The sequence below is a fragment of the Sarcophilus harrisii genome, chromosome 5, assembly GCF_902635505.1.
Source record: "Sarcophilus harrisii chromosome 5, mSarHar1.11, whole genome shotgun sequence".
NCBI classification, from domain to species: Eukaryota; Metazoa; Chordata; class Mammalia; order Dasyuromorphia; family Dasyuridae; genus Sarcophilus; species Sarcophilus harrisii.
In genome coordinates, this window is record NC_045430.1 from 98,782,131 (window position 1) to 98,808,899 (window position 26,769).

At 33.7% G+C, this 26,769-nt stretch overlaps 1 protein-coding gene across 4 annotated transcripts in view; it reads right to left on the reverse strand.

Moving 5' to 3' along the window:
* Window positions 1-5,181: 5,181 nt before the first annotated feature.
* SINHCAF (SIN3-HDAC complex associated factor) overlaps window positions 5,182-26,769 on the reverse strand; it is a 30,824-nt gene continuing 9,236 nt past the window's right edge. For 3 of the 4 annotated variants that reach the window (XM_031938127.1, XM_031938128.1, XM_031938129.1), the window contains exons 2-6: window positions 14,138-14,285; window positions 10,709-10,808; window positions 9,774-9,900; window positions 7,736-7,886; window positions 5,182-7,367 (exon numbers count right to left, since the gene is read on the reverse strand). In XM_031938127.1, the coding sequence (XP_031793987.1) occupies window positions 7,205-7,367; window positions 7,736-7,886; window positions 9,774-9,900; window positions 10,709-10,808; window positions 14,138-14,265 (669 nt within the window). In that variant the 5' untranslated portion in view covers window positions 14,266-14,285 and the 3' untranslated portion in view covers window positions 5,182-7,204. The remainder of the gene's footprint in view (window positions 7,368-7,735; window positions 7,887-9,773; window positions 9,901-10,708; window positions 10,809-14,137; window positions 14,286-26,769) is intronic. The other variant, XM_031938130.1, reaches the window with a different exon arrangement.

Here is a 26,769-nt window from a genome sequence, read left to right on the forward strand (position 1 = left end):
GATCTAGCAGTTTCTCTACTAAGTCAGTACTCCAAAGAAATCAGTAGACTTATTTGAGAAAAGACTTAAGTGAACTAATTGCTAAGTGAAATGAGTAAAACTAAAGAGAATGCTGTACACAGCAACAAGATTATATGATAATCAACTGTGGGACTTGGGCCTTTTCAACAATGAGATGATTCAAGGTAATTTCAATAGACAGGGTGGGGGAAAGAAAAATTTGGAACACAAGATTTTGCAAAGGTGAATATTGAAAAAGAATTTAAAAATAGAAAAAATATAAACTGGGTATTACAAGATATCCTGATTTTCAAAAAATGCAGAGGAACGGATTCAATAACCTTGATGTTCATATCTCTGTTGAAATTCCAGAATGTTAAAATAAAAAGCTTTAATTAAAAAAAAAATAGAAAAAAATTTCTAGAATGTTAACCATATGGTTTCTTGGGGCTTGGAAATGGAAATGGTGGTACTTTGAGATAACAGTTTTAAAAAAGACCAACTAAAGAAATTACTTTTTTTTCATAACATGACTAAACTAAATAGGAAACATTTCTGAGTAAGATACTTTAAAAAAATTTTCATTATATCCTTATGATTGAAATGGATGAGTTAGATAACGTTAAGCCTCGGCTAGTTTTTACCACTATTTCAGTGGGCCCTGCCTACTAAGTGATCCAAGCAATACTTTGCATAAGTCTGAAGTAACAAAATTCAGGCTTGTTTTTCTACTTATGATAATGGATTTAAGCTGTTTATATCAGTTTCAGGAACAAAGCCCTGAGAGTTTGAAAGGTGTAGAAGAAAATAACCTTCTTAAGATGTGTAAATGAGAAAGGAACTGTAATAAGTTGAATCATTTCATCAAAATTGTTAAAGAACACATTAAGAAAAGCATCAAAATTTTTTCTATATTAAAAATCTTAACTAACATCTCAACCCCAACTAATGAACCAACTTTTTTCTCTTAAGCTTCTTGTTTTGTCGTCTTCATCTCAGGTAATAATTAAGCCTAGAGCACAACTTTGCTGGTACAAGTCCTTGGTACAGCAACCTCTTTCACTTCAGAGAAGATTCCAAGATTAAAAACAGAAAGAAATTTTGTGATCTTTAACACCTCAACGGAAATCTCTACCACTCTGAATTTCTTTGTGGGCAACAATTGGCAATGGAAACAGTAGGAAAGGGACCCAGAAAGACTGATGAGGAAATTGTATCTAGGTCCTAGAACCATTTCAAGAGGACTGGAATCATGCATACCATTATGATGGAGGCATCAGGAGCAGTGGGGGTGTAAGGGAGCAGAATATATGATCTTCCATAACATACCCCTCTAAATCTTTCCATTCATACAGAATATGATACTGCATTAATGACATTTCTCTACCACATTTATTTTCATGAGGGACATCCTTCATGGAAGACAAGACTATTTATGGAGATATGGATACCCTATTTAGGGTATCCATATCTCCCCTATTTAGGAGTTTGTATACAGAAACACCACTCACCTATACCCCAAATATAAATTTATATTAGGTGACTTCTTAATTAGACAAGTGAGCTCTCTCAAATACTGGTTTAATGAATTGTCAGGCAGGGGACAAAACCAAAGAAATGGTACTGCAGGAGAACATTGTGCATAGTAACAGCAAATTGTAAGATGAACAACTATGATTGACTTACCTTTTCAGCAATACAACTGCAAAGGACTAATATTGAAAAATGCTGATGGATTCTGAATGCAGAACGAGGCATACTATTTTCACTTTCTTCATTTTTTAGTCTTTTTTTCTCCTTTTGCTTCTTTTTCTTCTTTTACGACATGACTCACATGGAAATGTGAATGAAATGAAATGAAAAACATTTCCATGTGAGTCATGTCGTAAAAGAAGAAAAAGTAACACATAAATAACCTTTATCAAATTGATTTCCATTTTAAGTAAAGAAGAGGAGAGAGAATAAGCAAGAAAATGTGGAACTCCAGAATTCATGCAAATTTTTCTGTTTCCCTGAAACTTATTCTTTTTATAATTTCTTACAACACAATAGTATTCCATAGCATCTGAACAGCATAATTTGTTCAGTCATCCCCAACTGAACTACTTTATATTGTTATCTTTTTAGTGTGGATATGTATTATTCCCCCAATTAGATTTTATATATATATATATATATATATATATATATATATATATATATATATATATATATGTATGTATGTATATATGTATGTATGTATATATTCCTGTAGTCACAGACCATACAGTTCCTAGCATACTATTTTGTAGCGGTGGTTATTGGGTAAGTAATTGTTTTCTTTAAAACAAAGCAAGATAAAATAAATGGTTCTATCCTAATCCCTTTCCCTTTATACAATTTCATAAACCCAAGAAATAACTAAATGACTTAGTTGAAGACGGTTTTCTGTGGGTAGCAGGACAGGAAAGGATAATTAATGTATTGTATAACAGAATCAGAATCCAAAATCCAAAAATTATACTAAAATTAATGATATGAAAACAAAATTTTGAGCTCAAATTTTTGACAAGTCAACAGCAAAAATATATATAAAGGAAAATTATCATGATGATAGTTCTCAAAAAAAAAAAAATCAAAGACAAGATTAAAAAAAACCCCTGCAAATTCAAATTAATAGAATGAGACTGCCAATAAGCTAAAACAACCCTAGGCTGCATTAATAAATAATTTTTTAATATGTAAGATGTGTCAATAAAGATATAACACAGCCCTAGTGTACTTTGGTCACACCACATATAGAACATCATTTTTGGTCTGGGTGCCACACTTTAAGAAGGACACACCAACAAATTCAAGTGAGTCCAGAGGAAGGTGTAAAATATCTTGAAATTTAAATGAGAAATGGTTGAAGTAACTTGCATTTTTTTCTGCAGCCAGAAGGAACCTTAGAGATCACTTAGGATAATCAATTCCTGTTTGACAGATGAGAAAACTAAAGCACTACAAAGTTTATTGAGAGAAATCTTCAAATATTTAAAGTGTCATGTAAAGGGATAAAATTTAAGACCACATAACAAGAGAATGATTTCTTAACAAAGTGGTCCAAACAATGAAAAATGTTGCATTTACCTATCATTATCCTATCTATCAATATACATAACTTCATGAATTCAATGGTTAATTCCATTTTTATTAAGTCTGAAATGGAAGTGACTATGGGAGAAAAGGGATGAGTAGCACATTGTTAAAAAATTCAAGTGTATATATATTTCTAACATGTATGTGAAAAATAAGGAAGATTGAAATTTTATCTAAATCAAGAAGGAAAAAAAATATCTTCCAAAGCAAAGTTCAGTAATGTGTGAAAACAGTACCATCTTGTGGACAATCATAGTCACACTGAATCTTGAAAATTTTATAAGACTAAAAATTTCTAGTTCAACTTTCTTTACAAACTGCTGTAGCACAGGAAGAGAGTCATAATCCAACTCCATTATTTTACATATTCAGAAATCCTAGCTACAGAAACCAGAGGAGGTTAAATGACCTGTCCAACCTCATAAAGCCCAAATTGGGCTTTTCCCCCTGAATTATACTACTTCATCACCCAGACTTGTCTTCCATAATTTTTTTATATATAATAACTTAAACCCCTCAAGTTTCCAGTCTTCAATCTCTCAATGACTTTTCAAAGGGCTTGAAATGTATTTAAGTCACTGCTTACTCACACTAGTCATAGTGTTGAAGTAGACAGGATAAGAGCATTGGGGCTTAAGAATCAGAAAACCTGAGTTTAAAACTGGCTTTTGACACTTAGTAGTGTGATGTTATTTCAGTATTTGCCTCAGTGAATGCAACTCTAAAATGGTGACAATAACAGCGCCCACTTTACAGGGGAGGATTAAATGTAGTACTATTTACTACATTTAAAATATGCTAATTATTCTTTCTTAAAAGGTTTCCTGCTTTTGAACAAAGAGAACTTTAAAATAGTTTAAGTGAAGAAAATGAAAGGCAGTTGTGAACTAAATAAATATTCCTTCTTCTGAGAATAGAGACAAATAGAAACTTTAAAAATAAACGCTCTCCATCCTATTAAGCAGAAATTAAAACTCTTTACTAGTGACCCAGAGGTATGGCTAATGCAAAGTCTTGTGTGAAATATAATAGGGTTGCTACTCAAGAATGTGAGATATTTGATACGTAAAGTATTTTCTGCTTGCAAAAAGTAATACAGCTTTATATATGAAAATAGAGTGTTCTAGAAAAAAAAATCTATTATCTTCTTGGAGAAAAGGCAAAAAATAATCCTTAATGATATATCTAACTTTAATCTCAAAAAAGCTCTTTTCCATTCTTTCCACTAAATATACACTGATGATGGTCAGGATACTTATACAGTTCTGGAATATTAGGAAACTGTTTGAAGGGCATAAAAGAGGTTGGTTTCACTGAAGACTTAGCAGCAAATCCTTGCTTCTGCCAGAAGTCTGTTTCACAACACTTGAATATCTTCTAAATCAAAAGCAGTACTTTACAAAATTACCAATAGAATCTCAGTCTGGAAAGCCTGCCTTAGAAATAAATTAATCCATCTACTACTTTCATTTTACAGATGAGAAAGCTGCCTGAGAGCATTTAAGTGATTTGTTTACAATATTGTAGGCTAAGTAATAGAGCCCTTCTCACTGAAGTTCTTCAAGCAAGATGGACATTTGTCAATTGTGCTATAGAGAGGCTGGATCAGTTGGTCCACCAGTATGCCCTGGAATAGCTGAACTGCTAAGTTCTTTTCCAACTCTGTATAGCAGAAGGAACTTTCAATGAACTGAGTCTTTGACTCAGGAATGAGTCTGGATCCTGGCTTATTATCACATAGTAGATATGTGAACTGATCAAATCATTTACTTTTTCTGTCCTTCACTTCCCTTATCTGTAAAACATGACAACACTTAAAAAAAAACAATGACATATACCAGCTTCCTGCAGATAGATGGAAAGGACAAAAGTAGCATAATGCTACAAAAAATGCCAGATAAGGTGATTTAAAACAGAGCCATCACTCCATCAATTGCATGTAACAGTTGAGAGGGACTACAGGAAACAAAAGAATTATTCTTCATAAAGTCTATTTCAAAGCTTGTATTTCTCCCACGGTTTGATATATATACATAAAGACCAAGAACATTGGTTGTTGTGTTTTCTAAATAAGACTAAATTTATTCAACATCCTAGGAAAAGTTTTGATTATAAGTATATGAACAGTATAAAAAGTACAAAACAGATTGGAAGGTTTCTAATACATTAATACAAAGTGCATGACTACATACATTATATCCTACAGGCAAAGGAACAGATGGAGGAGGGTGAAGATGACTGTGGATGAGGTTCAGCAATAAATAAATAAATACAGAAGTAGAGATGATCTATATTATAGTATATTCTACCATACTGCAGTCATTAAAAATGTACAAAAAAAAACCATTTCAAAAGAACTCAGGAAGAAAATGTCAATGGCTAGGACTCATGCATGCACTTCAAATACTGTAGCTCCATACAGATAATCTAGCCATTTTATCATACAGTAATGTGCATGGAGAGTATGAAATAGGTATACTTTTCTCCAAAAGGAGGAGTGTATTAACTAATGGTGGAAATCTAAAAAACTATAGGGGGCCCATAAAAATGGCTCACTCCTCATTCTTATATTGTTTATACTATCAAACGTACAAAATCCAGTCTTTAAGGAAGCACCACATCATGGTACAAGATAAACAAAACACTCCTCTTATTTTCACTTTCTGCACAGATTTGGTAGAACATGTTGAATTTACTCTCAAAATTTAGAACATTCTCATAAAGAGGTTTTTGTCAGTGTGATGAACATGCAGTGGATTCAAACAGGAAATGTTTTTCTTGAAACCATTTTAGAACTGAAGAATATCATGTTGCAGCATTTATTTTATCCTTAACATTGCAATGTTTGGAAAGCTTGAATTAGAAATAAAATACAAACCCATTCTATTTCCCAACACCTTTTCCTTCCTAGTGGAAGTCAATATTAAACATTAAAAAAAAAAAAAAAGACAAAATTTGTAGCAGTGCACTGCAATATATCCCAAGAGGTTAAAACAAGTTAAATGCCCACCTATGGAGGTGAAACCTTCACAAAGGTCAACTGAAATAATCCAGAGCTAAAACTGAATCATGCAGGTCTTTGATGTAGTCACTAAGCAACCTATAGACAAGAGTTATATATAATATAGAAGAAAAAGGTCAATTATTTACAGATGTGAAATTCCCTAGGAAATGTGCCCAGAAGCATTAACCCTTATGTTTTGCACAATCCTGCAGATATGCATAATTGTTTCATTAAGATGGACTATTACTTTTAACAATCAGTATATACAGTGTATTCTCTACCCATGCAGTGATGCTTCCATACTTAGATACAGGAAGATTAAGCCCTAGTCATTCTTCCCAAGACTTGATACATCTCCAGGAGGACCTGTGGTTTTTTGTTCCCCAATTCCTATAAATTACTATTTTCTTATACTACTACAAGAGGGAGGAAGCAATACAAATAAACAGGTTTCTCTTTGTCTTAAATTTAAGGAATGCTAACTCCTCCAAGTTATCTGCACTAGAAGGTACAGTTTGTCCTGCTTAATTACTCAGTAGTATAGGTTTAAATCATCACAACCTTTGCAAGACTTTCGTGTTTCAGAATTGTTTTCAAATGCCTCTCTGGTATTTAAGTCTTTTTACTAATCTGTCAGATTTGTTTTCACAAAGGAAAACAAAGTTTATCACTCACTTAAAATGCCTAATCACTGTTTTTCAATAGAGAAAGACTAAACTACATATTGTTTATACAAAAATCCCATTTCTGCTCTCTATATCCCCCTCAATGTTCATTTATTAAGAAGGGATTAAAAAACAGTTAACAACCCAAAGAGCATTTTACAGCAGCATTCAGCTTTCCTATCAAATACGTAGCATCTTAAATATTATGTACAATCTTTTTTTTAGTAAGATAGACACTGGCTTCAGAGTTTAAGTGGAGAAAAAAATGAAAACAAATTAAAAAAAAAACCCACTTTAAAACCATTCTAGAAATTGTCTTTTGGCAGGATAGTAAGTGTCCAAGTGAAATAAAGAGGGTCATTTTGTTGCCTTTCCTATACTAATTCTCAGTCCCCCTTCTTGAGAAACATTAAAGTCACCATTCCTCCTGATTAGAGACAGGCAGAGATTCTGGTCTCTGCTCCTCTGGTTGTTCTGCAGCTGCCTTTTTATTTCCACAACAGGGCTTGAATAGATGTGTGTCTATTAGAACTTCCCCAAAACGCCCTTTGTAGATAATCCCACAGCATACTTTCTGTCTGAGGAAAAAAAAAAAAAAAACACCCCAAAAACATAATTAATCTGGGAACATATGCACACAAGCCAATGTCAACAACCAGCAACTATAAGCCCACAAAGTCCTGCTTCTTCAATCCCATCACAATTCATGAAAATCCTTTAGCAATATCAATTAGCTAAGTATAGGGTTAAAACAGGTCATAAATTTTTGTCTTAACTTTTTTCAAGTGGAATATCACACAAAATTCCAAATTTTTATTTTATTCATGATTTCTAAGTAAATCCCACCTAGTTAGCCAAAACCCACTTTGTTGCTAGGAAAGCAGGAAACTGGCTTATGATTTAGATAGTGTGCAAATTGAGATAGATGTTTCAAATGGTTCTTTACCTTTTCCAGTAGGTGAGATCTAAAAAGGAAAAGACTGGTGTTCTGCTAGACCCAGAGCTGATCTCCATATCTGAGCCATCATCAGACTGATTACTGTAACATGGGGATTGAGCTGGGGAGGCACTTGAAGTGGTGCTATGAGCATCAGAATCTATAAAGGAGAATAAAAAGTTACAATAAAGAACAGTGCTAACCTTCTCAAAGAACAATGGTATAAACTCTATAAAAAAGTTGGCAAAGTAACAATTAAATTTTAAAAAACAAGCAGAAAAAAAAATTTCACAAGCTGCTCGTAACCAAGAAATTATCCTAACTAAGGCCCCACACACCCTCATTCATTGCTAATACAATAAAGAAACCACTGACAGTAATAAACATTTAATTTTCCAAAAAAAGTCAAGGATTTCCCATTACATTTTTTCTCAGCAATTCAGGATGTTGCAGTCTTTCCTTATACCTTTTATCCATGGAGCATTTGTGCATTCATTTGTGCAACTCAGTCCTCTACCTCTACTAGGAATGGCTTGGGTCACATTGTCCTATGATTTTTCACATTTGTGATTCTCCAGGGAGAATTCATCAAGGGAGGTGTGAATTCAAATATCTCATACTAAACCCTGAAATAAATCCTTAGTGACCAGGATTAGCTTAGAGTAATATGATATCTATATCTAAATATATCAAATATATTATTAAATAATATTATATGTATTAATAAATTAAATTATATGTATTTATAATATCTCATACTAAACCCTGAAATCTCCCCCCCCCCTTTAAAAATAAATCCTTAATGACCAAGATTAGCTTAGAGTACACCATTTCCTTACTAATAAGGGAACTTGTGCAAGTTGCTTGTGTAAGGCAAAGAGGTACAGTACAGGTAAAGCCATTTTCCCTGGTTCATCTATCCTATACAGGACTTTAGGGTCTACTGCCACTACCAGAGTACCTAGCTCACTAAGTCCCAGCCTGCCATACAGCTACATTAAATCTATTCTCTCTTACCTATATTATAAAATTAATACCTGACTTTGCTACTTCTGATAGGGTTATTATGAAGATCATCTGAGATAAAATATATTAATACAAATGAGATGTTATTATTATATTAATTATTAATAAAAAACAGTAAATGATGAATGCTAACTTAATGTAAGAGAAGAACTTATTTCCAAATAGAAATGTCAAAAAGCAAGATCTGAGCTGGAATTTCAAATGGAAATAAAGACATCTGTCTCAGCTTGCCTTTACAATGTGGCCAGAATAATTTCTAAAACAACTGCTCAAAAAACTTAAGATGGGTTCCATTGCCTATAAGAAGTAAAGTCTAAACCCTTGGCTTGGTGTTCAAAGCCCTCCATGACATAATCTCCACCTATAGTGTAATATGGTGGATTTTCAATCAGATGACCTGGACTGAAATCTTAGTTTGTAAATTACCTTGAACAAATCACATAAATGCTCTAGGTCTCAAGATTCTTCACCAGCAAAATTAAGTGTGAGGTGAGGGAAGAGAGTAGAGATCAGGGATGTGCAGGAATTGGACTTTCCAAGTAACTTTCTAACTCTAAATCCAATGACCCTACCTTCCTCAACTCCACATTACTTCATGTATCATGTATCGTGTGTGTGTGTGTGTGTTATTTGTGTATCCATTCCAGTCATAGGCATCTTGCACTGTCCCACCTACCTGTTACTTCTGCTAAGAGGATTCTTAATCACATGCAAAATTCCTACCCATATTTCAAAATCTGAAGAATAGTCATCTTTCCTTTCTCTTTTTAGAGCATCTTCTCCCTTATATTAGTTATTTATGTAAATGTTTTATTCATCTCTTACCACATTCACCACACAGTGAGGACTGCTACTGGTGAATGAAAAGAATTACTACAAAGGCAATAAGACACATCATATATAAATCAAGAATATATGCAACAGACGTCAAACTTCATATATGTATAATATTTTCTTTACTATCATTGGATACCAATGACTTTAATGGATTATGTTAAAAACTTCTTCATTTCAAACTTACTGTGTCGTTTGAATTCCTTTTGCAATTTGTTGATCTGGTTGCTCTTTATTCTATTTCCAGAAAGAGTTTTTACTTTCTTTGGCTTTAATGTAGTCTTTAGACTGGGTCCAGCCCTTGCATCTACCACCTGAAAGAAAATGGTGTTATTTTTACTACCATCTTTAAAAGGAAGCTCCTTGTTTTCCTAGAGTTCTGTCCTATGTACTCAGAAAAGTGTGTTGAAGAATATAAAACATGACTCCCAATTCTGAGTACAAAGTAAGTCTTTTGTTTTTGAGGTACCAGGGCTCTACACTAAATTAGGAAATGCTGTTTCAGCAATTCCCAACTATGGCTTAACAATAAATGGCAAACAAAATGTTAGCAGTCACATGGTATTTCTACAAAGGACTTTATTTCTTCATATAGTGGTTAATAAAGGTTTCTGAACATCTAAAATCTAATTTGGACAAATATGGATGATTAATAATATGCTATTGAAGTAAGTCAGAGATGCATGGGGTAAATGATTTCATCTTTGATCTTACCATCCCATTAACCTTTGGAATGAATGTATGTTGAGAGTCAATTGTTATGTTCTTCCAAAAATGTTTGGTACAAATATGGGAACTGATATTGTTCTGAGCCAGATTATTCATTTCTTTTATTTAGTATTCCCTAAACAATGACTTATGGAAAAATAAGTATTGCTTCCAAATATTTAAAATCCAAAGCTTATTAAAAAAAATCTGTGAATTCAATAATTGTCTCTCCAGACAAATTGAGTGTTGGGTGAATAATAGAGGCAGTAAAAAAAGCTTCTCCTTACTTTAAAAGTTTTTAAACATTTTAAAAATGCTCTACAACTCGAAAAAACTATATAATAAAACAAATCCCAATAGCATCACTTTGAAAGATAACAAAAAAGAACAACCAGAAGAAGTAAAGGAACTAACATGATTCCAGTTTTTTTTTGATCCTGCTGGTAGCTTTTTCCATCTTTTCACCAGAAGCACACAGGCATTACAGATGTCTCCTGAACGAGTTTCATGCAACCTGACAATAGGGAAATAAATAATACAATGATCTTACTTCTTTAAGAATGCAAAAACACATTTATTAAAATGGCTAGTTTAAATATATCCCCTTTCCAAAAAAAATTTCCACTTTCTTTGCCTGTAAACTTTATATTTCTAGAATTCACATTTAATAAACAGTTTGGAAAACCTATAACAGATGTCAACCTGTGGCCAACCACCAAGTGAAGCCAAAACAGATTCAATGTGATTGGGAAATGTTTAACATAATAAATAAAAACAACATAAATAATACTAACTTGTGGCTTTCTAATGTAATGTGGCCTGCAGGGATACATTTCTATTTCAGTTTGACACCACTAGTCTATAATATATTAAGGAATTTAGGAATTATGAAGGGAATAATTCAGAATAAGAATAAATGTTACAATTTCACATAAACAAGCCAATTAAAACAATATAAAAATATAGAGAGGGGCTATGAATAGAAAACACAGAAACATAACAGTAATTAATTTATCTCAACCTTTTTGAGAAACTTAATTCTGTCTCTTTTTTAATATATGTTGGTTGAGAGAGCAATGAAAAGGCAGGGAAAAGCTTACACAATGAAACAAAAGAGAGAGAAAAGCCACTAAATCCTGGCTCTGGTCAGGATAAACAAAAAATCCACAAGCTCAGTGTTTCCTAAACTCATTTGGCCTCTGAACACTTTAGGAGTTGGAGACACAATCCATAAGTGCTAGTCTAGGAAGTATAGAATACTTCTGGGATGAAGAGAGCAATTGGGTATGAGAGAGAGATAAACAGGACAAAGAAAGAGTTTCTTTTTTTAAAATAGAGAAGAATTACTATACCTAATCTGACTTCAAATTTAATATGAAAAGGACAATAATTACCAAAATAAAAATCTATTCGTGGAACTCTTTCAGAATGCATGGAATATAGAATACCAGGGCTCTATATCAATTTAAGAAATGCTGTTTCAGCAATTCCCAAGTCTAATTTCCAATTACAGCTTAACACTAAATGTCAAATCTTATGTTAAGGAACAAACACATGTAATTAAGATGATTGACACGAGATCTACAACCATATTGTTAAACACTTAAAACTTTGAAGATTTTTGATTTCAGTATTTCGTTCACTGATGCTAATCAAAACCATAATTTTCATGAGCTATGATAGCCAAAAATATTAACCTTAGGGCTAAATGACTATTCCCTGGGCTTGTACTCCATGTCAGAGGTTTCACACTCTGTAGCCAGATTATTCCACCACCACCTTTTCCCCTATGACAGTACAACCTAAGAGACATTATTAAATAGTTCACTGAAACTTAATAATAATAGCTAAAATTATGTATTAGTGATATATATGTGCCAGGCACTTTGCGATAGCCTTATTTGATTCAGATCTTTCTGAAACAATAATAAATGACATCCCCTACCCTTTTATTCCTACTCCCAAAAACTTATCTAGAAGTTGCTCACCAGTATGTGAAGAAATGTCTCTCCATCACCACATTTATGCCCTTTGCTAGTGATCCCAATAGTATAGTGAGAGGGTTAGTAATTTATGACCTTAGGTTTCCTACCAACCACCATCTTACACTCACCAATCAGAGCATTTACACCTCCAGGAACCCAGTAACATCTCAGTGAATTTGTTTTTGTTTGTTTTAGTTAAAATTCACTTGTGACATGATGGTGAAATAATGAGTAACCTCATACAGAATTATATGGGAAATGGATAGAATTCTAGGCCTAGAGTCAGGAAGACTCTTGTGAGTTCAAGTCTGGCCTCAGATACTCACTAGTTCTATGACCTTGAGCAAATCACTTAATCCTATTTGCCTTAATTTTCCACATCTGTAAAATGAGCTGGAGAAGGAAATGGTGAGACCCTCTGATATTTTTGCCAAAAAATGCCAATTGGGATCATGAAGAGGTTGAACATGACTTAAATACATAGGAAAAAAAGGGGGGGAGGGGAAGAGGCTATTCTTTTATTTAAAAAAAATATTAAAGTATATGTTAAAATGCAATATATGTATGTATATATATGTGTACACACACATACACACACACACACACCTTGCTGCACAAGAAAAATTGGATTTAGAAATAAGGTAAAAATAACCTGAGAAGGAAAACAAAAATGCAAGTGGACAAAAACAGAGGGACTGGAAATGCTATGTTGTGATCCACCCTCATTTCCCAGAGTTCTTTCACTGGGTGTAGCTGGTTCTCTTCATTATTAAACAATTGGAACTGATTTGGTTTATCTCATTGTTGAAGAGAGCCATGTCCATCAGAATTGATCATCATATGGTATTGTTGCTGAAGTGTATAACGTTCTGCTCATTCCACTCAGCATCAGTTCATGTAGATCTCTCCCAGCCTTTCTGAAATCATCCTTCTGGTCATTTCTTACAGAACAATAATATTCCATAATACTCATATATCACAATTTACCCAACCATTCTCCAATTGACGGGCATCCATTCAATTTCCAGTTTCTAGCCACTATAAAGAAACCTACCACAAGTATTTTAGCACATACAAGTCCCTTTCCCTTCTTTAAGATCTCTTGGGGGTATATGCCCAGTAGAAACACTGCTGGATCACAGGGTATGCACAGTTTGATAACCTTTTGAGCATAGTTTCAAATCGCTCTCCAGAATGGTTGAATGCATTCACAGTTCCACCAACAATGTATCAGTGTCCCAGTTTTTCCACATCCCCTCAACATTCATCATTATCTTTTCCTGTCATCCTAGGTCAGGCTATTCTTAAAACCAACCTGTTACATTAAAAAAAACAAACATGCCCCCAAACAATAAGAGGACAAACATCAGAGGACCAAATAATACAAAAAAGGAAAAATGTGGTTGAATACATTCAGAAGTGATAGGGATTTGAACTTCATATTCTGACTTTCACATTAGTTACATGAACAAAGAAGGGCAAATTACGTAACCACATTGATCTTCCTTTTTCTTGAATATCTCCTTCAAACACTGATAGTGACAATGAAAGGGGAGAACATAGAATAAATAGAACATTTGAAAAAGTAAAGACTCCTGACTCTTCAGAGTTAAGCGCTTAAAAAACCCTTCTTACACCTTTTCAAAAGATTGATTATTTAACATATCTAAATACTTATATAACCTTTCATATGAATTTCTAGTAACACTACAAAAACAATTATGCAGTACCTAAATTAGTAGCTCATCACTCAAACGCTTACTGCTAGGGTTTTATTGCTATATTCATTTCATAATAGGGGAACTTTCATTAATAAAGACATTTACAAACAAATTCATTCACTTTCAGATGATCTTACCCAAAGCAACTCTGGAAATCCTTCTCGTAGCGTTTACTATCAGTGAAACGAGAACTGGAGGACTTGGCTCTGCAAATACAGCAACCCTCTATACTTCTGTACATCTTTGGTTTGTGGAAACCAAACATTTTGTCTTCTTGGCAGTAGCCTGTAAAGCAAACAGGAATTGATAAAGCTTTATCAAAGTATGTAAAAAGGCATCAGTTGCTCAGATAGATGAATTGACATTCTCAAATATCAAAAAGGCATTTCGAGTGCTTATTATGTGCTGAGGGATGTGGATAAAAAGGAAAACTTGCAAAAATAATTCCTGCCCTTAAGGGACATACATATTTTTGTTTTGTTTTTATTTTTTAAATAGTATTTTATTTTTCCAAATACATGCAAAGAGAGCTTTCAACATTCATTTTTGCAAAACCTTGTGTTCCAAATTTTTCTTCCTCCTTTACATAGCAAGAATCCAATGTATAATTTTCTAAACACATTTCCACATTCGTTATGTCGCACAAAAAAAATTCCCTTCATGGGGCAGTTTGAGGGCCTGAGTTCAAATCTGGATTCAGACACTAAAGTGTCCTAGCTGTGTGACCCCGGGCAAGTTACTTAACCCCAATTTGCCTCAGGAAAAAAAAAAAAAAAAAAAAATTCTCTTCAGATCAAAAGGGAAAACAACAAAACGATCAAAATACTATGCTTTGATTTATATTCAAGTTTCCAAAGTTCTCAGGATAAATGGCACTTTCCACCACAAGTCTGTTAGAACTGCCTTGAATCATCTCATTATTGAAAAGAGCCAAGTCCATATCATCAGATAATCATCAGCTGTGTACAATGTTCTCTTAGTTCTGTTCACTTCACTTAGCATCAGTTCTTGTAATTGTAATTCTACCAACACTGTATTAGTATCCCAGTTTTTCCCCATGCCCTCCAACATTAACCATTATCTACTCCTGTCATCTTAGCCAATCTGAGAAATGTAAAATGGTATTTCAGAATGGCTTAATGTGCATTTCTCTAATCAATAGTATTTCAAAGCATTTATATAACTGGAAATAGCTTTAATTTCTTCATCTGAAAATTATTTATTCATATCATTTGACCATTTATTAATTGGGGAACGGCTTATATTCTTATAAATTTGAATCAATTATATATTTTAGAAATAAAGTCTTTATCAGAAACACTGACTGTAAAATCCCTCCCCCAAACTCTGTTTCCTTCTAATCTTGGATGCATTGGTTTTGTCTGTGCAAAACCTTTTATAGTTAATGTAATTAAAGTTATCCGTTTTGCATTTCATGATATTCTCTAGTTCTTCTCTGGCCATAAATTCCTCCCTTCTCCACAGATCTGAAAGGTAGACTATTCCTTGTTCTCTTAATTGGCTTATTGTATCAATGTCTAAATCATGAACTCATTTTGATTTTATCTTGGTATAGGATGTTAGATGCTGGTCCGTGAAGGAGCATACATACTAAAAAGTATCCATCCAAAAAAGAGAAGTAACCTAATGAGAGTAAGGGGCTAGAGGGATGAAGGCAGCCTGTGACAACATTAACATTCGAGCTGAATCTACAGACAACCCATGGATATCAAGAAATAAGGTATAAAATAATGCTCCGAATTACTAAGAGAAATATACAGATTGAAACCCTGAGATTTTTATTTCACCAGCAAACTGAAAAAGATGACAAAAGAAAGGAATAGTCATTGGAGAAGACATGGAAACACAAGCATATATATATATATATATATATATATACAGGAAATACTCCTAAAATGAAGGACTAGGGTAAAATTTATTATGCTTCAAATGAATTTAAAGCAGGAGAAAAGAAAAAATAAGGAGGAAATTTTGTCTCATTCATATAAAGTATAAGGTATAAAATAATGCTCTGAATTACTAAGAGAAATATACAGATTGAAACCCTGAGATTTTTATTTCACCAGCAAACTGAAAAAGATGACAAAAGAAAGGAATAGTCATTGGAGAAGACATGGAAACACAAGTATATATATATATACACACACATACAGGAAATACTCCTAAAATGAAGGATTAGGGTAAAATTTATTATGCTTCAAATGAATTTAAAGCAGGAGAAAAGAAAAAATAAGGAGGAAATTTTGTCTCATTCATATAAAGTATGGTTCAAATATGGTTATGACAGCTAATTTATTTCAATGAGCATCACTGTTTGAGGCACTCTAGAGAGGGACAAAAATGTTTTGCAAGCCCAAAAATTCCAAAAGGAAGCAGGAGAAATTTGGGTATGCAAAAGAATTTGTATACAATTATCTTATTTTAGGGCATCCCTTAACTGAGGTTGTTTTTCTTTCCTAAACTAAGGCAATAGCTTTCAGGCATAAATAGGATACTTTTAATAGAGATTACTTTAATCTCTTTCCCACCTCAAAAATTCTATCCACCACAGATAAACTACTACTACCATTTATATATATCTATATCACATGATTTCTGTATAAAAGTCCAGGACACAAAAATGGTTAATGAAATCAGGTCTTTTTATTTATCTGATCATCAGTGAACCTGGAGACTATCATTTTAAATATCTTTTCTTGTAGTTTTTGATTCAGTTCTCATGGGTATTACCTTCCCGTCTAGTTGGAAGTTAGAAAAGAAAGATGCTAGTGCCATCTGCTTTCTAAATGATGAATAGTAACAGATGATGCTCTTATACAATCCCATCAGTGTGTGAGAGAAACAACAGAAAAGTTAACCCCCCCATCATAAAAAGTCGTGCCTTCTCTACGTAAGTGCTGGAGATAATGCAAAAACAGTTTTCGTTTTCTAAAAGAGCACAGTCAAAGGGGATAAACAACATGTATGCAATTATTGAACAAATGGGATAAAGTGGGAGTAGTCTCAGAGAGAAAGCATAAGCCTAAAAGGGATTGGAAATTTTTTCTTGTAATAGATGGGACTTTAGCTAAGACTTGACAGAAAAGCCAGGAATGCCAGAAGGTGGAGAATTACAGGCATAGAGGACAGACAGCCTGGATCACAGAAAAGGTCAATACGATATAAGACTAGAAAAGTTATGAAATACTTTTAATAGTTAAGCAAAATCTGAATTCAGGAAGAGTAAACCAAAAAGCAGGGGTCTAATTTTGTGCAACCTTTGGATTTTTTTAATCCACTTAAGACCAGTAGTTTAAAGTATGCATTTTCCTTAAGCAGCAAACTTAGTATAGGACATTACAAAGGATTTTTTTTCCTTTAAAAAAAAAAAAAAAAAAAGCTTTTTATTTTCAAAATACATACAAAACCTTATGCTCCATATTTTTTCTCCCTCTCTTCCCACCCCCATCCTTATGCATGCAATCTAATGTTAAACATGCATTTTTTTCTATATATAGTTCCATAATTATAAAGATGCACAAGAAAAATCGGATCAAAAAGGGAAAAAATGAGGGAAAAAAAGCAAGCAAAGAACAAAAAAGGCTATATACTATAATTGTGATTTACACTCAGTCCCCATGGTCCTCTCTGGGTGTAGATGGCTCTCTCCAACACAAGTCTTTTGGAACTAGCCTGAATCACCTCATTGTTGAAAAGAGCCAAGTCTATCAGAATTGATTATCACATAATCTTGTTGTTGCTATGTGATATATTCTCTTGGTTCTACTCATTTCATTTAGCATCAAGTCCATGTAAGTCTCTCTGAAGTCATACTGCCAATCATTTCTTATAGAATAATAACATTCATACACCATAACTTATTCAGCCATTCCTTTATTGATGGGCATCCACTCAGTTTCTAGTTCCTTGACATTACAAAAAAAGCTGCTACATATAGGTCCAAAGAAATTTTTAAAAAATGTTTTCTGTAAATTAAAACATAGCATCATCAATAATGAAATGCAGAGATGTAGTGGCTAGTTTGTACAGTGGATTGACCAGTAGCCTCAGACAAATACTAGCTATGTAACCCTAGATATGTCAGTTAAATCAATACCTGCCTCAGTTTCTTTAACTATAAAATGAGAACAATAATAGCACCTGGAACTGTTGTGCTGATTAAATGAGATAATATTTGTAAAGTACTTATCTTAGCACCTGGCACATATTAAGTGCTTAATAAATGCTTCTTCCTTTTCCCTTCATTCTCCTCCCAAAACTTAAATATTACTTTATTAAGAGGCTTGAAAGACTTCATTATTCCTTCACCTATATTGGAATACTTTTCCCACTTCAGTTTAACATTAAGGAAAACAGTTTCTATAGCCTGTGGCAATTGGAGGAGGAAAGCAGAGAAAACTACTCTTTCAAATTATCTCTAAATTCTCCTTTCCCTCCAACCCAACTTTTCCCAGGCCTGAAATTTCACTATTAAATCTATTCCTTCAGTTACACAAGGTATTTAGGCATTGCAGAGTTTTCATTAAAAAGCAAATACTTCCGAAATTGGTATCAAATCTCAAGAGATAGATAGTGGGGAGGAAGAAAGAGGATTAAGAACTGAAAAGGAGATAAAGCTAAGGCATCAGAAACTGTTATTCTTGCAATTTCATTGAAATCCACTCAGTCATGGTGGTCTTGGATGCAGAAGTTGGAAATAATATTTTTATGTTGTATTAAATTTGCAACAAAAAAAACCAAAAACAAAACCAAAAAACTTTCATTATTAAAATCCTCTGAATCTCTAAGGTAGAATCCTATAAGACACCAGAAAATCCAAATTCCCAGATTTCCATTTGTTACCCATGCCTTAAAGTATGAACCATTTCTGAAAGCAAAGATTTTAAAAAAGTTTCAAAAGAGTTTCTTTAAGTTCTCATTGTTACATAGTTTTTCTCACACAAATATGTCACTTCTTAAGACTGTATACCATCACTGGTAAGATTCTACATTTTACCTCTTGGGAATTTCTACTTTCCTTCAAAGATCAACTAAAATGGCATTTCCTCCATGAGGGCTTACTAAATAGTGCCTAAAGCCTATGAGGAAGTAACAGTGTGATTAACTATTCTCAAGTGAGATTTAAAATGATCAAGATGGAGAGTTACTATATATATATATATTTTAAAAGCATCTATATACATACATACGTACATGTATGTATGTATATCTATACAGATGCTTTTTTTTTTTTTTTTTTGGGAAACACACACTCAGAAGTTTTCTTGGAAGCACCCACCACTCCAGAATGAATTCCTCTGTTGGAGAAAAAGTTCATAAATGATACAATGCTAACATACATACAAAATGTTCTGAACAGGAAGGTCCACCATCACCTCAGACTCCAGGTTTCCTCCAAGAGTGAAAGTGGACTGAGTGCTTGTTCCCATGCCTTTTAGCATGATGTTTTCAGTGGTGACAGATACCTTCAATAAGGATGAAAATGGGCATCAAGGTCAGCTATCACACTGACAGTAAATGATTTAACTTGGAGACTAAAGTTAAAAGTAGAGAGAGTTAATATGTGATCTGTGATTTATAGATGATTATGCACTCAGTGAAGCCTCTGAAGCTGAGATTCCACAAAGTATGAATCCATTCTAAGCTGCTTGTGCCAATTATGGCCTAATAATTACCAGCAAGAGAACATAGATTCTCCACCAGCCAGCACCATTCTGTCCATATGTGGAACCATCAATTATAGCAAATGTAGTATACTTTCCAGGGATGAACATGATGATAATGAGGTTGATGCACTGAAACCTAGCTCAGTGTTTGGTAGACACCAAAGCAACGTGTGAGAGAGAATAGTGGACTTCCTACCAAAATGAAGGTTTAGAGTTGTTGTGCTGCGTTGTTGTATGGCTGCAAGAGGTAGACACTGGCACCATGACAGGAAATTGAACACCGAGGTTTTTTCTCAGACTGAACTGCCAAACATTCAAATTCAAAGAGCAACTTTGATGGGTTGGCCACACTGTTCAAAAATCGAACATAAATATATGTTGGCCCAAAAGACTTATATTTTACAGATGACTTACTCAAGGCAAGTGTTCACATGGTGGTCAGAAGAAATTATACAAGGACACTTTCAAGGTCTTTCTATATAACTTTGGAATCAATAGTGTGACATGGGAGATACTGACAAAGGATCCACCACTCTGCATGGTCTGCAGCAACAAAGAAGGCACTGTGCTCTAAAATTAAAGTAAAATTGCAGTAGCTCAAACAATATGAGATGTGCAAAATTTAGAAACCATCGCCATTCCAAACGTCCATATTTGACCTGAGATCTGCTGAGCTCTTAGTGGTCTGATCAGGCACAGTTGGGAAATAACTGAACCTTGACTCTAACAAATTGATGTCATTTTGGTCATTTTTAAGAATGAAGCACACCAACCAACCAACCAACAATCCATCTATTCTACAGAAAGTAGTTCAATTTTCCTTTCAGCACATGAGGTCCTTTGTATACCCACTTTTACAAAAGTTAAGAGGCAAATATTTTTCCTTTATTGTTTTATTCTAATTCTAACTTTATTTTATTGGGATAAAAGCTTTTATAAAATTCAAAATCTTTTACTTTCTTCAAACTGGTTATGAACCTTTGATGGTTTTAGTCAGAGATACATTACTTTTAGTTATACAATATTAAAACATCACAAACTAATAAGGCCTCCTTAACAGCACTTCAGAAACAGATGAATTGTATTCTAGTCTCCTAGTGTTACAAGGCATGTCTATTCCAACCCCCAAAGTCGGAAAATTTTAAAGCACCAAAAAGATAATGGGTATAATTGTGAATAACTTAGTGGGCAGTACTTTCACAGTACCCAAATAAATTTTGAAGCATCTGAGTTATTTCCTCTCTCATCAGAGGCAGCATGGCATAGATAATTGAACAAATGGATTCAGAGCCAAGATTAGATTTGAATCCTGCTTTTACAATACTGAGCAGTAGTACTTGCTAGTAATATATAATCAATCAACAATCATTCATTACATTCGATATAATAACTAGCATTTTATGGCATTTTTAAGGTTTTGCAAAGTGTCTTTCATGTCATCTTATTGATTCTCTCAATTCATTATGATTTTTACCAAGGAGAAAACTGAAACTTGCTCAAAGTCATACAGCCAATAAATAAATATCTGAGGCAGAGTTTGAACTTCGGTCTTGCTGACTTCAAACCCAGCAGTATCCACTTAACAACTTGAAAAGTTAAATCCCTAGAATCTTTGAGAACTTCAAGTTTCCTATCTATAAACTAAAGATAACAAATAATACCCCAGGACATGGATGGGGGAGGAGGAGAAAAAAAGGAAAAAAGCAGTAAATCTTAGTCCTTATGGAACTTACAAATAGAGGAGGGAGACAAGGTTAGTCAGTTAGTACTGGCATGGAAATGAATTGAAAAATTAGGAAAATTGGAAAATTGAAAAAATTAGGAATTATATCCCAGAGAATGTAGCATCCAAACTAGTTCTATCAAAAGGCAAAGCTAGGGAAGAGGAAGGAGGAGTCTCTTCCTGGCATATGCAAAGCAGAGTTCTTAAACTAGGGAATGTCTAGAAGTCCAGTGTGTCTGAAGAATAGAATATGTGCAAAGGGTACTGAAATAAGGTTAGAAAAGCAATCAGAGGTCAGATGATCAAGTCTTTGAAAGCCAAGGAATAAGAATTTAATTACTATCTAAGTGGTGAAATATATGGAAAAGGAACAAAAAAGCTCAGTTAAGGGTAATGAAGGGTAATGTTAAGAGAGTAACAATAGTGGCAGAAAAGAGAAGATAAATGTCTGTTCCTCTTGACTTTTCAATCTCTGTCCAACACATGCCCCAGCATGGCTATTTGGGGTCAAGAAATCAAAACCTGCCTCTACTTCTCTGGCTCTCAAGTATCCTCTTTTGTAAAATTGGATTAGAAAATCCTTTCCAGCTCTAGATGCCAAAGGTCTTGGATATCACAAACTCAGAAAATACAGAATAATCTTTAATGTTCAAGGGAATGAGAAGACCAAGAGACCATGAACCTGAAGATGGATGAATTTCTTCCTTACTGGTGACTGACTGAATCCCTTTTCTAGGCATCTTTTTGAAAGTATTCCTCCCCCCCTCCCCCCCGAGCTCTAGTCCTTCATTTATTTTAGTTTAAGTTTAAAATTTTAACTTTTTGTTTTAATATTACTTTTATTTATAAAATCACTTTACAAAATCACTTCTAGCAAGACTGCCTTTGTAACAAAGATTTAAAAGCGAGGAGAAAAAAGCAATTTAACAAGGACAACCAATAGACCACATTTAATAATACATAAAATTATATATTCAGTCCTCTACTTCTTCAAAGAAGAAAAGGTGGCTGCATTTGTCTTCATTGAAAACTAAATTCTTGATTAACTGCAGATATCTAGGCAATCAACCAGGCACTGTGCTAAAGGCCTGGGACAGAGGTGGACCTCTGGGATACCTAAATGTGATTAGGTTGAGGATCTAGGAAGGGGGAGTATAAAGACAAGTAGGTAGAGACTAAGGAGAAAAAGTATTTGAAAAGGACAGATTTTGAACTCCAGATTTTACTTACATATTCTGCTCCCACAACCCCTGTTATTTATTCAAACTTTATACAATGAAAACTCATTTCTTCTAGGAACTGGCAGAATCTCACATCATCTACAAGTCTTCAAGTCTGAATACAAGATTCACTCTAAATTCTCTCTCCTAGGGTAATCAGATTATCTAATAAAAGATTGTCTCTAAATTGACAAAGGAACATACAATATTTGAAATTGATCTTCTTCAGAAAACCTAGGATATATAGCATCTATTTACCAAAAAAGATTTGAGTGAAAGAACTGGAATAAAATATAAAGACACATGACCAGGAAGTGGTGAAAATGAGAGATCACAGTGATAGCACTGTGTAATAGTAATCTAGAGATTACTATTACTATGTAGTAGTAATCTAGAGATATTAAATGAACCAGCAGAAGGCCTCCAATATGTTGCCACAGATCTTCTATGGACAAGGACAGGACAGGATAGGCAAGTATAGGAAGCACTGGTAAAGAGAAATGTTCTGTGAGAAATGTTCTGTATCGGTCAACCTGCCATCTGGGAGAAGGGATGGGGGGAAGGAGAGGAAAAATTGGAACAAAAGGTTTGGCAACTATCAATGCTGTAAAATTACCCATGTGTATAATTTGTAAATAAAAAGCTATAATAAAAAAAAGAAAGAGAAATGTTCTATCCAAGTATCCAAATTATAATAACCATAGTATATTCAACAAGAAGAAACAGGTAGGGAGAAGAGAAGAGAAGTAAACAGAAGTGGGTGAAGGAAAGCAGAGAGCAGTGCTTAGCATACCATAAAGGTATTAGATGACAGCTGGTTGATTTAAAATGGGAGGGGAACAGCCAAAAAGGAAAAAAAAAAAAAAAAAAAAAAAGGCGGCAGCAGAAACACAGGTGAACTAACAGGAGTTCTTACAGAGTTGAGTGCTTATTTAAGCTTTTATACCTTCCACAGGAAGTACTTTTTTGCCAAATTTGGTTACTCAATATAAACTAAGATGAGGATATTTGTAGAGTCCTCAGAGCCTGAACCTAAATACAACTCTCTTTACAAAAATTTTGAAATACACTAGTAAGAAAGTGTGACCCAGGTTGTAGAGTATGATGTATCTATTATTACTGCATTTGTTTAACATATAAATATCTATATTATTTCTTTTGACTAATGATTAAGTAAATAGTTTTATTTAAGACCTTAAAGCATCAAAATTATGAGTAGCTGATTTTGTAAAAATGGAAGAATATTAGTCTGGGCTCTAGAGCTAAAGTGATGAAAAGGGGAATGTTTCTCCAATATCAGGGTTACCTCTAGGACTAAGACTGAGTGTAACAGCATGATTATGATTCTGCTCTAGAACCTGGACCTTAGAAAAGTATGGGATAAGCAAGCCAGCCCAGAGAGTAAGAGTAGATGTTTGTCCACATACCCTGTGTGACAGTTATAGATGCTTCAATGTGATACTCAATGTACCTCTTACATTAAGCAGGAGCTCAAAAAAAAAAAAAAAAAAAAAAAAGAACCTTGTATAACAACCATAGTGTCCAGTTATGCTCTGCAAACAGATCCATTAAATAATCCAGTTTCCTATAAGCTGGGCGGCAAATTGGCAAGAAGAGGAAGTTGAGACATGGAGGAGCCAGCAACATTGGCTCATTCCTAGGTGCTAAAAGCCCTGATCTTAAACAGCTTATCTATTTTACATCAGATATTACAACAAGCCCCCTTGAACTGCATCAATACTTGGCAAATGGAGACTGGGAGCTAGCAAAACCAGAAAGTTTAATGTTGCATGTGTCTTATTAAGAACCCCTTGAACAACAGTGCAGAAAAGTGAAGGGTGTCCATTAAATAGTTTAAGAAATGTTTGCTTGGAGACTTCTAAACAAAATAAATCATATTTCCTACTCTATTCTCTTCATATCCTGTGAACTTTCTTTGTGGAAAGTTAATAGTCTGGAAAAGGCTTTTGCCTGCTATTACATTCTTTCTGCTAGGCTAGATTTCACTTATTTGTTCACCTGTTTGCATGAGTTGTTTTTTGTTTGTTTTGTTTTTCCTAATTAAGTTTAAAAAATATATCTACATATGTATATAACTATATATGTGTATATACATATATGTATATATCAGGCAAGAAGGGACTTAAATTCTATTCTTCTGTTTCCAATTGCAGCACTACAATCAGTGTTTAAATCCATTTAAAAGGATTGCAGATGTTTAACCTATATCAGATTGCTTACTGTTTGGGGAGGGATAGTAAGAAGGAATGTAAGGAAAGGTGTGTGTGTGTGTGTGTGTGTGGGGGGGAATTTGGAATACAAATTCTTAAAAAAATGAATGCTGAAAACTATCTTTACATGTATTTGGAAAAATAAAGTACTAATGAAAAAAGTCATCATCATCAATTGTATTGATGGTGGATCTATGAATTGGTCTAGCCATTATTTCTAGAAAACAATTTTGAACCACAGTATGTCCTAAAAGTTACTCAACAGTCATACACTATGATACAGCAATAGGTCTATAACTCAAAGAGATCAAAGAAGAACCATTTTAGCAGCTCTTTTCCCAGTAGTAAAGGTGACAATGAAATGATATAAGAGGTGGTTTCAGAGAAACCTAGGAAGATTTGTATGAAATGATGATGCAATGAAGAGTCAAGTAAGCAGGAAAACAATTTTATAACAATACTGAAAACACAAATAAGCAATATTCCAAAAGTCCAATCAGACTCAAGGTGCCAAATGAAATACATTTTTGCTGGATTATGTATATTTGTTTAAAAGGATTACTAAATCAAGGTTTAAGTTTGAAGGAAAAGAAAATACATTTTTGTTATAAAAATTTTTAACTCAATTAAAAAAATAACTTAAATACAAGAAAAGCATTCAGTTTCCTGGGGGGGAAAGGTAACATTAATTTAAGAAAAGTGTTTCATGATGAAAATCCTAACAATTATTTCAGTGGATACCGTGAAAGAGCAGAGATTTTTAACATAGGGTCTGCAAATTTTTGAAAATATTTTGATAATCATATTTCATTATAATGCTTTCCATTTGTAATCATATATACCCAGGCAATATAGCACACAGTAAGTGCTGGTTAAATGTTTACTGAATTGAATTTAATGAATTTAAAGGATAGATCAACAGGCAAAAGAGGGGAAGAATTCTAGACAAAGGGAACAGTTATAGTATTCCAGGCATGGTGAATGGCAAGCACATAGTGAATGTAGATGTCTCTAATGCTAGCAAACCATTTTAGAGTGGGTACAATGTGGAGGGACTGAAACTTGATATAAAACTAAAAGGGGAGAGTGACACTAGGCTGCAGAGATCCTTGAATGGAAATAAAGGAATTTGTTTTGGGGGAAAGAATTGAAAACAAAGTAGATTTTCCACAGATATAGAAATGACTAAACAAACTATTGTAAACAAATGTGATGAACTGTTATTGTGCTATAAAGAAAATAATTAATGTGATGAATACAAAGCAGCCTGCAAAGACTTATATGAACAAGTAAAATTAGTTGCAAAATTACAAAGCATAGCAGGCTCCCAAGACACGAGAAGAATCCCTCCCCACCCCCCACCCTGTAGGTACATAATGTTGAGATGTCCAGATGTATGGAACATTGCACATATTTTTGGACTTTTTTCTTGTTATATCAATTGGTTTTGCTAGATTTCTTCCACATCCCTTTCTCTTTTTTTAAAAAAAAAGTTAAACAGGATTGTTCTGTAAGAAGGATTACAAAATTCAGGGGAATTTTGAACAAAATAAAAAAAATAGACTAAAACGTGTATTTTAAAATAATTGTAAACTTTGCTCTTCAGAAAAAAAATAACTACTTGAGATTTTTAATGAGTAACAATCAGATCTCTGTAAGATATTTCCTCCCCCACCTCTCCCTAAGGAAGGGTAACAGGTGGAAAGGGAAGGAAAAGGGAGTATAGGATGCAGTATAAGAAGTGCAATTTGGTGATAATAAGAGTTTTGTTAAGGAGGTCATAGAGGAAATTAAAAGGAGAGAATAGAAATGTTATGGTTCTCAGGACCAGTAACTAGCTGGATATGAAGGAAGAAAAAAAGATTATCCTTAGATGAAAAACTAGGTGGTGCTTGCTGAAAGAAAAGG